Source organism: Oncorhynchus tshawytscha, linkage group LG06 (assembly GCF_018296145.1).
Source record: "Oncorhynchus tshawytscha isolate Ot180627B linkage group LG06, Otsh_v2.0, whole genome shotgun sequence".
NCBI classification, from domain to species: domain Eukaryota; kingdom Metazoa; phylum Chordata; class Actinopteri; order Salmoniformes; family Salmonidae; genus Oncorhynchus; species Oncorhynchus tshawytscha.
Genome location: NC_056434.1, coordinates 68,968,759 through 68,984,715, shown reverse-complemented (window position 1 = coordinate 68,984,715; position 15,957 = coordinate 68,968,759). Strand labels below are relative to the sequence as shown.

At 44.7% G+C, this 15,957-nt stretch overlaps 1 protein-coding gene across 25 annotated transcripts in view; it reads left to right on the top strand.

Annotated features, from left to right (window-relative positions):
• Positions 1–15,957, top strand: part of camk2g2 (calcium/calmodulin-dependent protein kinase (CaM kinase) II gamma 2) — a 106,215-nt gene that overhangs the window by 59,873 nt on the left and 30,385 nt on the right. For 16 of the 25 annotated variants that reach the window (XM_024424826.2, XM_024424824.2, XM_024424823.2 and 13 more), the window contains exons 6-13: positions 4,097–4,169; positions 6,931–7,033; positions 9,865–9,948; positions 10,033–10,127; positions 14,430–14,552; positions 14,714–14,797; positions 14,913–14,955; positions 15,806–15,865. In XM_024424826.2, coding sequence (XP_024280594.1) covers positions 4,097–4,169; positions 6,931–7,033; positions 9,865–9,948; positions 10,033–10,127; positions 14,430–14,552; positions 14,714–14,797; positions 14,913–14,955; positions 15,806–15,865 — 665 coding nt within the window. The remainder of the gene's footprint in view (positions 1–4,096; positions 4,170–6,930; positions 7,034–9,864; positions 9,949–10,032; positions 10,128–14,429; positions 14,553–14,713; positions 14,798–14,912; positions 14,956–15,805; positions 15,866–15,957) is intronic. The other 9 variants (XM_024424829.2, XM_024424833.2, XM_024424832.2 and 6 more) reach the window with 1 other exon arrangement.

Genomic DNA, 15,957 nt, shown 5'->3' with positions numbered 1-15,957 from the left:
CTCCGCCCTCAACCGTAAGGCTCTCCAGAGGGTAGTGAGGTCTGCACAACGCATCACCGGGGGCAAACTACCTGCCCTCCAGGACACCTACACCACCCGATGTTACAGGAAGGCTATAAAGATCATCAAGGACATCAACCACCCGAGCCACTGACGGTTCACCCCGCTATCATCCAGAAGGCGAGGTCAGTACAGGTGCATCAAAGCTGGGACCGAGAGACTGAAAAACAGCTTCTATCTCAAGGCCATCAGACTGTTAAACAGCCACCACTAACATTGAGTGGCTGCTGCCAACACACTGACAATGACACTGACTCAACTCCAGCCACTTTAATAATGGGAATTGATGGGAAATGATGTAAATATATAAACAATGCTACCTTATATAATGTTACTTACCCTACATTATTCATCTCATATGCATACGTATATACTGTACTCTATATCATCGACTGCATCCTTATGTAATACATGTATCACTAGCCACTTTAACTATGCCACTTTGTTTACATACTCATCTCATATGTATATACTGTACTCGATACCATCTACTGTATCTTGCCTAAGCTGCTCTGTACCATCACTCATTCATATATCTTTATGTACATATTTTTTATCCCCTTACACTGTGTATAAGACAGTAGTTTTTTGGGGGGGGAATTGTTAGTTAGATTACTTGTTGGATTATTACTGCATTGTCGGAACTAGAAGCACAAGCATTTCGCTACACTCGCATTAACATCTGCTAACCATGTGTATGTGACAAATAAAATTTGATTTGATTTGATTTGTATTAATGGCACCTGTTTGAACTTGTTATCAGTATAAAAGACACCTGTCCACAACCTCAAACAGTCACACTCCAATCTCCACTATGGCCAAGACCAAAGAGCTGTCAAAGGACACCAGAAACAAAATTGTAGACCTGCACCAGTTTGGGAAGACTGAATCTGCAATAGGTAAGCAGCTTGTGGTTTGAATAAATCAACTGTGGGAGCAATTATTAGGAAATGGAAGACATACAAGACCACTGATAATCTCCCTCGATCTGGGGCTCAAGATCTCACCCCGTGGGGTCAAAATGATCACAAGAACGGTGAGCAAAAATCCCAGAACCACGCGAGGGGACCTAGTGAATGACCTGCAGAGAGCTGGGACCAAAGTAACAAAGCCTACCATCAGTAACACACTACGCCGCCAGGGACTCAAATCCTGCAGTGCCAGACGTGTCCCCCTGCTTAAGCCAGTACATGTCCAGGCCCATCTGAAGTTTGCTAGAGAGCATTTGGATGATCCAGAAGAAGATTGGGAGAATGTCATATGGTCAGATGAAACCAAAATAGAACTTTTTGGTAAAAACTCAACTCGTCGTGTTTGGAGGACAAAGAATGCTGAGTTGCATCCAAAGAACACCATACCTACTGTGAAGCATGGGGGTGGAAACATCATGCTTTGAGGGTGTTTTTCTGCAAAGGGACCAGGATCCGTGTAAAGGAAACAATGAATGGGGCCATGTATCGTAAGATTTTGAGTGAAAACCTCCTTCCACCAGCAAGGGTATTGAAGATGAAACGTGGCTGGGTCTTTCAGCATGACAATGATCCCAAACACACCGCCCGGGCAACGAAGGAGTGGCTTCGTAAGAAGCATTTCAAGGTCCTGGAGTGGCCTAGCCAGTCTCCAGATCTCAACCCCATAGAAAATCTTTGGAGGGAGTTGAAAGTCTGTGTTGCCCAGCAACAGCCCCAAAACATCACTGCTCTAGAGGAGATCTGCATGGAGGAATGGGCCAAAATACCAGTAACAGTTACAGAAAACATTTGACCTCTATCATTGCCAACAAAGGGTATATAACAAAGTATTGAGATAAACTTTTGTTATTGACCAAATACTTATTTTCCACCATAATTTGCAAATAAATTCATAAAAAATCCTACAATGTGATTTTCTGGATTTTTTTCCCTCATTTTGTCTGTCATAGTTGAAGTGTACCTATGATGAAAATTACAGGCCTCTCTCATCTTTTTAAGTGGGAGAACTTGCACAATTGGTGGCTGACTAAATACACTTTTGCCCCACTGTAACTATGCAGTACCACACTCATGCTTTCCTCCCTAGGGTGAGCATTGTCCTGGCAGGGTGTTTGTGTGCCGTGTGGGAGAGAATGAAACTTGGTGTGGGCCAGGGGTGATTGTGGCTCTCAGACGTGGAAGGAAGCTGCAGTCAGTATGTGGACATTATGGAGGCTCATTGCTCTGTTCTGGCCGCAAAGAGTTTCTGGGGTCGGGCTCAACCACGTTGCCTGAGCTGCTCATTTAATCAAGCAGAAGAGGAAGAGAGTGAATATGATAGATAGGGTGAAAAATGCCTCTGGGAGTGTGACTCCTCACTAGTACACAGAGATGAGAGGGAGATGCAGAAACAGAGGGACAGGGAAAGAGACTGAATAACCAAGAGAGGGTGAGAAAAAGAGGAGAGGGGACAAGGAGGGGGGAGATAAAGAGTGTGGGTAGAGTGAGAACAAATGTGTATGAAAGATAAGAGGGGCAACAGAGAGTGAAGGGGAAATGGGGTCTGAAAATGTGTGTGTGTAGGCCCATGTCTCCCCGAGACTGAAGGAGGGAGGAAGGGAGAGAGGGCAAGAGACGGGGAGACTTTATTGGGGAAAGGCAGTTCTGGTGCCTGCGTAGTGGAATGGAATGCAGGGCACAGATTTGGCCAAATTTGGACACAAGACATGCTTTTCTCCTGATTACTCTGAAAGAAAAACACAGAGAATATATCACGAGTACCACGGCCTCCTAGGACCCCGTCTCTCATAGCATCCACTCTCTCTCTCTCTCTCTCTCTCTCTCTCTCTCTCTCTCTCTCTCCTTTTATTGTACATTGTCCCTCTTCTCTTTTCTTCTTCCTTCACTTTTAACCCAGTCTGACTAGATGGGAAGGGGCTGTTGTTTTTAAGGCTTGATTGATGTAAAACAGCACATTAGTGGCTGCCCAGGTCTGTTTTTAAGTAATACAATGTGTTAGAGAGTAAATAGAAGGTTGAACCAAAAACCAGGAACCGGACCCTGTACTATCAAACCCACTTCTCCTCACACATACTGAAGTTGATAATGACCGTATTCACTATGGCAGTTGTGGTGAGTCTACAGATGAAATCTCTGATAATGTAGCCCAAATAGGTGGTTGTTTTTACCCACAGATCGTGGAAAACTGCAGAAAGCAACAACTTCAGTATTACTCGACCTTTGCCTTAAAACTCCATTGGAGGGGTAGGCCCATCTAGATGGAATATAACTGCGTGTGTGTAATTTGTCCAGCCAGATTGTGGGGAGGATATGACAGATGTGAGGTCGACAGTAGGAAATTTGCCTTGGCGCTGAGGGGACATGTTAATATATCTGCTGTCTCGCAGGCTTTTGGGTTCAAAGAAAACAGAGCTATTAGGGAAAAAGGGCTGAGGCTAGCGAGGTTCCTCTGGCTCTACACAGAGTCCTCTGCACAGTTGCTCTTCCTCTGTCTTTCTCAGCATCCCTCTGTCTTTCTCAGTCTCCCTATTTGCTCTCTTTCAGCCTCTCTCTGTCTGTCTGGCTCTTTCTCGCTTTTTTTTTCTTGGCTCTCTCTCTGTCTCCCTCTGTCTGCCTCGATCAGTCTATCTCTCGCTGTCTCTCTCTCTGTCTCCCTCTGGCTCCCTCGATCAGTCTATCTCTCGCTGTCTCTCTCTCTGTCTCCCTCTGGCTCCCTCGATCAGTCTATCTCTCGCTGTCTCTCTCTCTGTCTCCCTCTGTCTGTCTCGATCAGTCTATCTCTCGCTGTCTCTCTCTCTCTGTCTCCCTCTGTCTGTCTCGATCAGTCTGTAGTTGTAGTTCTGTAGTTGTGTTTCTAATATTAAGAATCAGCAGTAGTCATGAATGGGATTCATTTAGTGAATCTCAAAGTGCTCAAACAGCAAGGGGAAACTCACCTCATCTGATCCATAAACCAGTGGTTTCCATTAGTTCCTACCCCTGACTCTGTCAGTGTGTGGTGGGTGTCATGTGTCTGCTGTGCATTGATGTGTGCGTTCTGTGTTCTGTGTCTCCTCTCTCTGCAGCCAGTGTATCAATCAGATCCTGGAGAGTGTCCACCACATGCACCAGCATGACATTGTGCACAGGGACCTCAAGGTGAGTAATCCATCACCATGGCAATGTGCAACACCTGTTTGGGGGGGTGCGTCATCATGCCCCCAACCCCCAAAGCCCTCCCACTGGCAACCTTACAGGGTCATATGCATACACACATGCGTGTATACGTAAGCCAATGAAAACTCGCACAAAATTGCACACACGTGAGCAATTTTTTTTTTTTTTTCGGACGTCAGAGAGAGTGACTGGGCTGGTGCTGATGAATTGTGGGTAGAGGCACTGAGCCAGACAGTGCATTTCAGGTGATTACCATCCCCCAGCCCGTCTCTCTGTCTCTCTGTCTCTCTCTCTTCCCCTCCCTCCCTCCCTCCCTCCCTCCCTCCCTCCCTGTATCTCTCTCTCTCTCCCTCTGTATCTCTGACGAAAGCAGACGAACACCATTTGGCTGCTATTTATAGCCAGGGTGACATCACAGCGAATAGACATAAAGCTGGCTAGCCTGGTGATACTTATCACCATACTCCAGTATTAACAATAGGACACACTTCAAAGAGTTATTTTGTTTTTGTTTAGGTGAAAAACAGACCCATGCTTGACATTAAGGCATGCGTACCTTTGTCAAGGGCAAGCCGTTTACGTGCTCTAGTCTACAAGATGAATGTTGAACATCACAGAGTGCCACTTGAATGTACAGCTCTTATAAACTGCATCTTGTATCAACACCATTATTCTGAGTACATTTGCCAGTAAAACCATCCGTCATTCAGCTGGGAGGTGTTCCATGAAACTCAAATGCATTGTAACTACTGTTGCCATCAGATTGAGAGCCCTCCAACGCAGAGACCAGCAGTAAGTGAAGGGGAAATAATGAAGTGTGTGTGTGTTTTTGGTTTTACTATCCTTGTGGGATAGTAAAAAGGCTATTTTAGGCTCAGGGGTTAGTGTTAGGGTTGCAATTAGGGTTAGGGGTTAGGTTTAGTGTTAGTGTTAGGTTAAGGCTTAGGGGAAGTAGGATTTTGAATGGGAATCAATTGTTTGGTCCCCACAAGGAGATTAAAACAATTGTGTGTATGATATTTGCTGTTACCATGGAGTGAGGCCTCGGGCCCTCCATGCTATGTTTTATGCTATGTCCTGTGGACATTTTAAAGAAAGAGAGGGGGCCAGTTGCACTAGAGACATAGATAAAGACGAAGGGCTCTATTTTCATCTGACGTTAAAGGCAGCATTAGTGTCAAACACACGTTTGCAATTTCATCATGTAAAAACTGGCACACTGGCATTTTCCAGCCCCACGCCAGGTTCGGCCATTTACCTGTTAGACATCAGCACGCTTGCGCTCAGATGGGAGGGGTTGGAAATAACATGATCCAAAGGGCTAATTTCAGGCTGTGCTGGTAGGGATATTTAAGACCAACCAAAAGCAGTTGGTTATGCATTTTGACAGCAGAAACAGCCTATCCAGCCGTGACGCACACTGCCCATATGAGCATGGAACAGAAGAAAGTCTTTGTTTCTGGCCATTTTGAGCCTGTAATCGAAGCCACAAATGCTGATGCTCCAGATACTCAACTAGTCTAAAGAAGGCCAGTTTTATTGCTTCTTTAATCAGACCAACAGTTTTCATTGCAAAAGGGTTTCCTAATGATCAATTAGCCTTTTAAAATGATAAACTTGGATGAGCTAACACAACGTGCCATTGGAACACAGGAGTGATGGTTGCTGATAAGTGGCCTCTGCATGCCTATGTAGATATTCCATAAAAAATCTGCCGTTTCCAGCTACAATAGTAATTTACAACATGAATAATATCTACACTGTATTTCTGATCAATTTGATGTTATTTTAATGGACAAAAAATGTGCTTTTCTTACAAAAACAAGGACATTTCTAAGTGACCCCAAACTTTTGAACGGTAGTGTACATGGAGGGAAGAGATGAACACCACCAAACACACACCCCACAACACACACACACACACACACACACACACACACACACACACACACACACACACACACACACACACACACACACACAACACACACAAAGAGACTATCACAATGGGCTGGCTGCCTGCATGGCATCTCCAGAGGCTGAATTTCTGAAGGTAAACAAGGGAAGAGAAAAGGGGAGGAGAGAGGTGCTGGTGGCAGCCGGGTTACCATGGAAACCTGTATGACGTCACACTGCTGCAGCGCCAGTGTAGAGACTAATTCATCCCGACGGTTGTCATCTCTCGCGCTCTGTCTTTCTGTCTCTCCTCTGTCTGCCTACTCCCTCTTTCTCTCTCCTCTGCCCTTTACCTCTTTCTCTGTTCTCCAGGTCTCTATTGCACTCTGTCTCTCTCCCACTCTCTTTCTCTCTCTATCCCACTCTCCTGAGAGAGAGAGACTTATTAAAAGTGTCACGCGCCCGTCGCAGCATGAATCAAACTGAGCCAGGCCCAAGAAGGGCACTCGGCACCGCATTGAAGCTCATACCCAATTACATTCACACCCCTCTCTGACCCCCAGTGGTACACTCCATGTATGTCCACCCACTTCTGACACACATGTCTTTTAATGATTCATGCCTGTCTTCATTTTCACCTACAGTACATTTTTTTCATGGAATTTCTGAGCGAGATATGGGTCATGTTTTGTGGTCAGCGTACATGGACCTCACAGTTCCGTTGAATGACTCAACTCTGTCTGTGACTTTTATATTATAGCCTCTTGAAGGAGTTTGTTCTTCAATTAGTTTCACCTCATTGATTGATTCTCTTTATCTGTCTCTGTGGTTTTGCTCTGGTCTGTAGCCAGAAAACCTGCTCCTGGCCAGTAAGCTGAAGGGAGCTGCAGTGAAGTTGGCTGACTTTGGGCTGGCCATCGACGTGCAGGGAGACGAGCAAGCATGGTTCGGTAAGATGGGTGATCAGTACACTGGGCTTTAATGGTAGTGTCACTGATCTTACTACTGCAGTCCTCTGGGCTAATGACAATTCTTTACCTCCTCCTTTCTCCTCCCACTCATCCCTCTCCTCTTTCTGCATTATCATTTGCTCATCTCTCTGCCTATCATCCCTCCATCTCTCACTGACTGGCATGATGTCACTTGGTATTTGCACATCAAAGTAGTGAGGCCAGAAGTTGTTCAGTATTGATAGTAGGGCTCCTCACCTTTAATCGGAGACCTATTTGATTTGCCCCCCCCGTGTCTACCTTTCAAGTCAGAGCAGTTTGAACCTGTCACTTCCACCAGACCCCAGAGAGAAACCAGGGCCAGCAGGCCTTCGCTGAGTACCCACATACATTAATATATGTTTATTAGATCAGTGTAAAGGAATCAGCTCCAAATTGGCAGAATTGGTTTTATCTTGCCAAAGTGCCCACTCCAGGGACAGACTGGACATCTCTGAATGGAAGCCTGGCTGGTTCCTTGGTGTCAGATCAGAATGCTACTCATTAATACTGCCCTACCAAGCAAAAGAGCAGTAACTGCACATTTGGTCAAAAATGTGTTATTTACATTTTTTTATACATTAAATACAGTTGAAGTCGGAGGTTTACATACACTTAGGTTGGAGTCATTAAAACTTGTTTTTCAACCACTCCACAAATTTCTTGTTAAGAAGGACATCTAATCAGGACATCTACTTTTTGCATGACACAAGTCATTTTTACAACAATTGTTTACAGACAGATTATTTCACTTATAATTCACTGTATCACAATTCCAGTGGGTCAGAAGATTACATACACTAAGTTGACTGTGCCTTTAAACAGCTTGGAAAATTCCAGAAAATGATGTCATGGCTTTAGAAGCTTCTGACATAATTTGAGTCAATTGGAGGTGTACCAGTGTATGTATTTCAAGGCCTACCTTCAAACTCTATGCCTCTTTGCTTGACATCATGGGTAAATCAAAATAAATCAGCCAAGAACTCAGAAAGAAATTGTAGACCTCCACAAGTCTGGTTCATCCTTGGGAGCAATTTCCAAATGCGTGAAGGTACCGTGTTCATCTGTACAAACAATAGTACGCAAGTATAAACACCATGGGACCACGCAGCCATCATACAGCTCAGGAAGGAGACGCATTCTGTCTCCTAGAGATGAACGTACTTTCGTACAAAAAGTGCAAATCAATCCCAGAACAACAGCAAAGGACCGTGTGAAGATGCTGGAGGACACAGGTACAAAAGTATCTATATCCACAGTAAAACGAGTCCTATATCGACATAACCTGAAAGGCCACTCAGCAAGGAAGAAGCCACTGCTTTAAAACCGCCATTAAAAAGACAGATTACAGTTTGCAACCGCACATGGGGACAAAGATCGCACTTTTTGGAGAAATGTCCTGATGAAACAAAAATAGAACTGTTTGGCGATAATGACCATCATTATGTTTGGTGGAAAAAGAGGGAGGCTTGCAAGCCGAAGAACACCATCCCAACCGTGAAGCACGGGGGTGGCAGCATCATGTTTTGGGGGTGCTTTGCTGCAGGAGGGACTGGTGCACTATCACAAAATAGATGGCATCATAAGGATGTGGATATATTGAATCAGCATCTCAAGACATCAGTCAGGAAGTTAAAGCTTGGTCGCAAATGGGTCTTCCAAGGACCCAAAGCATACTTCCAAAGTTGTGGCAAAATGGCTTAAGGACAAGAAAGTCAAGGTATTGGAGTGGCCATCACAAAGCCCTGACCTCAATCCTATAGAACATTTTTGGGCAGAACTGAAAAAGCGTGTGCGAGCAAGGAGTCCTACAAACCTGACTCCGTTACACCAGCTCTGTCAGGAGGAATGGGCCAAAATTCACCCAACTTATTGTGGGAAGCTTGTGGAAGGCTACCCAAAATGTTTGACCAAAGTTAAACAATTCAAAGGCAATGCTACCAAATACTAATTGAGTGTATGTAAACTTCTGACCCACTGGGAATGTGATGAAAGAAAAAAAATCTGAAATAAATCCTTCTCTACTATTATTCAACATTCTTAAAATAAAGTGGTGATCCTAAGACAAGGAATTTTTTACTAGGATTAAATGTCAGGAATGAGGAAAAACTGAGTTTAAATGTACTTGGCTAAGGTGTACATAAACCTCCGACTTCAACTGTACATGCTTTATCATGTGGACAAATATCCAAATATCCTGTTGTGTTATGGAGAAAATGGGGGTTCATGTTAGCAGGATGAGCAAAAAGTTCAAGTGAAACCAAGGAAAAAGGCAGTGACTTCCATCACACACGTCAGTTATTGCCTTTTAACTTGGTTTCACTGAGCTTTGGGCTGCGGTGTCTACGGTAAACCTTGGTATTATTTATTGTTCTTTGCTGATACAAGTCTCAAACTATATGACACTGACAGCCATATACCAATAAATATACTAACACGAGATTGTATTAAAAACAAATCGTCATGGAAACGTATTCCAGTGGGTGTAACAAGCAAGAAGGCGGTAACTGCAGTCTAGGGTCAAAGGTCATGTCAGAGGTCAAGACCATTATGAATAAAAAAGTACCTCATAATAAGATCTCCACATCTCCACCACATCTCCAACGATCTACCTACAATTAATTTGGCTGGACAATAAAAAAAAAACTCTCAGTTTCACTGTAGGGCAGAGTAGAGCTCTCCTGAATGGGGATGATAGAACGCTGTGTTGGTACACTTCTCTTGCAATGTCTTTACATTAGATCCTAGACTTTGTTGTTTAATTCCTTTTGACATGTTATTTGCTGCTGTAGGTTTTGCAGGCACTCCAGGCTACCTCTCTCCAGAGGTCTTGAGGAAGGACCCCTACGGCAAGCCGGTGGATATCTGGGCCTGTGGTGAGTGACTCCCTCCTTCAATGTGTGCGTGCGTGTGTGTGTGTGTACTAACCCCCCCCCTCCCCGTGTGTGTTCTGTGTTCAGGTGTGGTCCTGTACATTCTCCTGGTGGGCTACCCTCCCTTCTGGGATGAAGATCAGCACAAGCTCTATCAGCAGATCAAGGCTGGGGCCTACGATGTGAGTAGTGACCATCTGCCCCCCTCCCCCCCTCTCTGTTTACCATTCACCTCTATGGGATTAGAACAGATTTGTGTGTGCATGATTATATTATGTTGAATTCACTGAGAGACCAGTGTGTATGTGTGCATGCACGTATGTTGCATGCACGTGTTCGCTTGCGCTCGTGGGTGTGTACGTTTGGATGAGGCCTTGGGAAAGAGAGAAGAAGGATGGAGGAATGGAGGGAGGGAGAGCTAGCGGAGTGGTGTTGGGATGCAGCGGAGTGATGTTGGGTTGGGCTTGAAGGAGCTTTTAGCAGCACTCAGGCCATTAACACTAAACTGATGGGAGGAGAGGGGAAAGAGCTCAAAAGAGAGTGTGTGCCTGTCTGAGTGCATACATACCCTTCAGGTCCCCGTAACGACCCAAACGGTCCCGGTCCAGATTTTGCTCTCGTTAATTTTTAATTGGCTGCGATAGAGCTCTGTTTTCTGCCCATTGAGGCTGTCAGAGCGACCCTCTGCAGTTACTAACCCAGGGGGAGGGGCCTAGGAGACTCTACTGCACTGTGGCAGCCCCAGGATACAACTCAAAAGGAATACAAGCTAACAGGGATGCTCTGATGTGTATACATGCAGCAGGACTGTGTTTTGTATTCTTTCTGTATACCTTTGGTTTAGGGCCTGGGAGAGCTGGTTCTACTAAATCAAATCACATTTTATCCGTCACATACACATATTTAGCAGATGTATTTTGGGTGTAATGCTTGTGTTCCTATATCCAACTGTGCAGTAGCATCTAACAAGTAGCTGTTAACCAGCTAGTTACTAACTACCTCCTAATTCAGGCTCAGATGTGTTACAACTGGGTTGGAGCAAAATCCTGCACAGCTAGTAGCTCTCCAGGAGGATGGTTGGCCACCTCTGGTCAGCACTTTATTCAACTCATACAGTCTACTCATGTCTTGACCATTGTCTTAGACCATTGTCTTATCAGATCTGATTGGGTGAGGTGTAATGCAACTGAATAAACATGGATTGTTTTTGGCTTCAGTAATTGATTTGATGCAATCTTTTCCGATGCGGCAATGTCCAAGTACGCCCCGACTTTCAATTTATGATTCAATTTATTTATATTTGTATCTAGTTTAATTTGCTGTCTGAAAGCACCATTCAGTTCAATTATATTTCCTCATAAGTCCTCGTAATTAGATAGCAGGCTTCGTTGTTTGGCATCTCTGCAATGTGAGCAGATTTTTTTTGCGCCCTGAGAGAATGTGTGTACTCTCTGTGTGTGTGTTTGTGTGTCTGTGTGTGATTGCAGTGTGTGTGTGTGTACGTGTGCACACACGGGTGCGCGTGTGTACCCATTTCTGGTGTGCATGTTTGTTTGTAATGTGTGTGTGTGTGTGTGTGTTTGTAATGTGTGTGTATGTATTTTTATAATGTGTCTGCGTGTGACGGAGAGCTGCAGTCCGGAAGCAATGTGATTATGAGGACCAGCCAGGGCATTAGTTTGGGAAGCGGAAAGGCCCACCATGACCAGCACTACCTCCTCCTCCTCCTCAATATCTCTACCATAGTACTCACTAATTCAATGAGTCTCAATCACAAAGAGGCTCGTGCTGTGGACCCCTTGACTTTTTCCACATTTCGTTACATTACAGCCTTATTCTAAAATTGATTCAGTAGTTTTTCCCCCCTCATCAATCTACACACAATACTCCATAATGACAAAGCAAAAACAGGTTTTTAGAAATGTTTGCTAACAAAAACTGAAATATCATATTTACATAAGAATTCAGATCCTTTACTCAATACTTTGTTGAAGCACCTTTGGCAGTGATTACAGCCTTGAGTCTTCTTGGGAATGTCACTAGAAGCTTGGCACACCTGTATTTGGCGAGTTTCTCCCATTCTTCTCTGCAGATCCTCTCAAGCTCTGTCAGGTTGGATGGGGAGCGTCACTGCACAGCTATTTTTAGGTGTCTCCAGAGATGTTCGATTGGGTTCAAGTCCGGGCTCTGGCTGGGCCACTCAAGGACATTCAGAGACTTGTCCCGAAGCCACTCCTGCATTGTCTTGGCTGTGTGCTTAGGGTGGTTGTCATGTTGGAAGGTGAACCTTCGCCCCAGTCTGAGGTCCTGAGTGCTCTAGAGCAGGTTTTCATCAAGGATCTTTCAGTACTCTGCTCTGTTTATCTTTGCCTCGATCCTGACTTGTCTCCCAGTCCCTGCTGCTGAAAAACATCCCCACAGCATGATGCTACGACCACCATGCTTCACCATAGGGATGGTGCCGGTTTCCTCCAGACGTGATGCTTGGCATTCAGGCCAAAGAGATCAATCCTGGTTTCATCAGACCAGAGAATCTTGTTTCTCATGATCTGAGAGTCCTTTAGGTGCCTTTTGGTAAACTCCAAGTGGGCTGTCATGTGCCTTTTACTGAGGAATGGTTTCCGTCTGGCCACTCTACCATAAAGGCCTGATGGTAGAGTGCAGCAGAGATGGTTGTCCTTCTGGAAGGTTCTCCCATCTCCACAGCGGAACTCTAGAGCTCTGTCAGAGTGACCATGGGGTTCTTGGTCACCTCCCTGACCAAGGCCTTTTACATATATTTAAAAAAAAAACTTTATTCAACTAGGCAAGTGAGTTAAGACCAAATTCTTATTTTACAATGATGGCCTACCCCGGGCCAAACCCTCCCCTAACCCGGACGACGCTGGGCCAATTGTGCGCCACACTTCTCTCCCGATTGCTCAGTTTGGCCGGGCGGCCAGCTCTAGGAAGAGTCTTGGTGGTTTCAATCTTCTTCCATTTAAGATTCATGGAGGCCACTATGTTCTTGGGGACCTTCAATGCTGCAGATATTTTTTGGTACTCTTTCCCAGATCTGTGCCTTGACACAATCCTGTCTCGGAGCTCTACGGACAATTCCTTTGCCTCGGAGCTCTACGGACAATTCCTTTGCCTCATGGCTTGGTTTTTGCTCGGACATGCACTGTCAACTGTGGGGCATTATATAGACAGGTGTATGTCTTAGCAAATCATGTCCAATCAATTGAATTTACCACAGGTGGACTATCAAGTTGTAGAAACATCTCAAGAATGATCAATGGAAACAGGATGCACCTGAGCTCAATTTCGGCTCATAGCAAAGGGCCTGAATACTTATGTAAATAAGGTATTTCAGTTTTTATTTTTAATACATTTGCAAACATTCTAAAAACCTTTTCTCTTTTTGTCATTATAGGGTATTGTGTAGATTGATGAGGATTTGTATTTATTTCATCAATTTTAGAATAAGGCTGTAATGTAACAGAATATGGAAAAAGTCAAGGGGTCTGAATACTCGCCGAAGGCACTGTAATGTGGATGCTATGATGATTACAGGTAGTCCTGAATGAATCATGAATAATGATGAGAAAGTTACAAATGCTCAAATATCATACCCCCAAGACACAAGACATGCTAACCTCTCACCATTACAATAACAGGGGAGGTTAGCATTTTATATCATACCCCCCAGACATGCTAACCTCTCACCATTACTATAACAGGGGAAGTTAGCATTTTATATCATACCCCCAAGACATGCTAACCTCTCACCATTACTATAACAGGGGAGGTTAGCATTTTATATCATACCCCCAAGACATGCTAACCTCTCACCATTACTATAACAGGGAGGTTAGCATTTTATATCATACCCCAAGACATGCTAACCTCTCACCATTACTATAACAGGGGAGGTTAGCATTTTATATCATACCCCCAAGACATGCTAACCTCTCACCATTACTATAACAGGGGAGGTTAGCATTTTATATCATACCCCCAAGACATGCTAACCTCTCACCATTACTATAACAGGGGAGGTTAGCATTTTATATCATACCCCCAAGACATGCTAACCTCTCACCATTACTATAACAGGGGAGGTTAGCATTTTATATCATACCCCCAAGACATGCTAACCTCTCACCATTACAATAACAGGGGAGGTTAGCATGTTTTTGGAGTATGATATTTATGCCTCTGTAACTTTCTTACTCATCATTATTCACGATTCATTCAGGATTATCTGTAATCATGGTAGCAACCACATACTTCACTTTGGACTACATTAATACAGTACAGAGTACTGTACAGTACAGAGCCAAAACAACAAAGCATGTCACTGTCCCAATACTTTTGGAGCTCACCGTATGTTTATCTGTGTATTTGTCATTGTACCGTATTTACTTAATGTGCATCTCTAATGATTTATCCTCCTCTTTCTCTCTCTCTCACCCCCCCTCCCCTCGCTCCCTCCCTCCCAGTTCCCCTCCCCAGAGTGGGACACAGTGACCCCCGAAGCCAAGAACCTGATCAACCAGATGTTGACCATCAACCCTGCCAAGAGGATCACTGCTGACCAGGCTCTCAAGCACCCATGGATCTGCGTAAGTCACCCCATCACCAGGCTATCACTCACACGCTATTACATTTATGGTAAAGTTGGCCCCACTTTACCTCCATAACTGGTGCTGTGATGGCGTAATCATTGATTTGTTGTTACTTCTCTGCTTTCCACCTCTTCTCTGCTCCTCTTCCCCCTGACCAGCAACGTTCCACAGTGGCTTCCATGATGCACCGCCAAGAGACTGTGGAGTGCCTGCGCAAGTTCAACGCCAGGAGAAAACTCAAGGTGAGTGTGTACAGACACGGACACTCACTTAGGTGCACACACATATATCCAATCGGTTGTGTTTGAGAGATTGTATATTATCCCCTGTTCTACCTCTGTATCCTGTCTTCTCCAGGGAGCCATCCTCACCACCATGCTGGTGACCAGAAACTTCTCAGGTGAGGGGGGCATCTGGGTCTTCACATTTAGAATGGCATTAGTGTTCTTCTGCGTTCTAGTCCGTCAAAGTAATCCAAAGATAGGCAATAATACATTCTGTGTGTTCAGAGGTTTAGTGTCCTTACCTCGGATTGAATTTCCCTTGGAGAGGAAACTGCCTTGAACGCTCTCTCAACCACTTCCCTAAGTAGATTCATTGAGCTTTTTGTTGTTATATCGACTTTATAAATAAGATAGTGACATTTATAATAAGGAGCATTGTAGAGTGCAGATGTTTGTCCTTGTATACATCCACAACCCACCTGCGTGCCAAGGAATACTGGGATACTAAGTTCTATGGCCCACGTTTCCTGGCTCATTGAGACATTTCAGACTATAATTTCAAATCCCAGCAGTACGTAAAGAGCTTATCTCAGCCTCGTCCGAAGGCCACTCTATAAAGCACTATCGTGGAGGACAGACATTTGACATAGAGCTCTCTGCTCGTAAGAAAGTGGTGTTGTGTGTACAATGTTGCTTCATAACACTGCATAACTGTCACTTGTTGATCTCAGTGTTTTTTTGTGGCAATCTTTTGTTATAGTCGTTTGTGATCAATGATAGGCCATTGAAGTTTTTTTTGTTAACATCGATTGTGCACACTGGGGTAAGTATCGGTAGGATATACAGCTTGTAGACCATGGATGTATCTGCCCGCCCTCCTCACATCATCTATGAGATGAAAAAGGTGGGTGAGTGGTGTGAACGGGGGGGGGGGGCGCTTAAAGAAGTAAGTGACACTGTGCTCTAGAGAGGCCACGCCTCTTGCCTGGTTGGTCCCTCCCAACTGAATGCCTCTCTGTCCAATAGTGGGCCGACAGCACACCAGCCCTGCGGCCACCACCAGCACAGCTGCTCTTGCTTCAGAAGGTATGTTAGTGAGGGCAGGGGAGCCGCAGTAGCCTGGCACTGTGCCAACACTGCCCCCTGGTTTGTTAGCATGTAGCCTGGAGTGCCCGCCA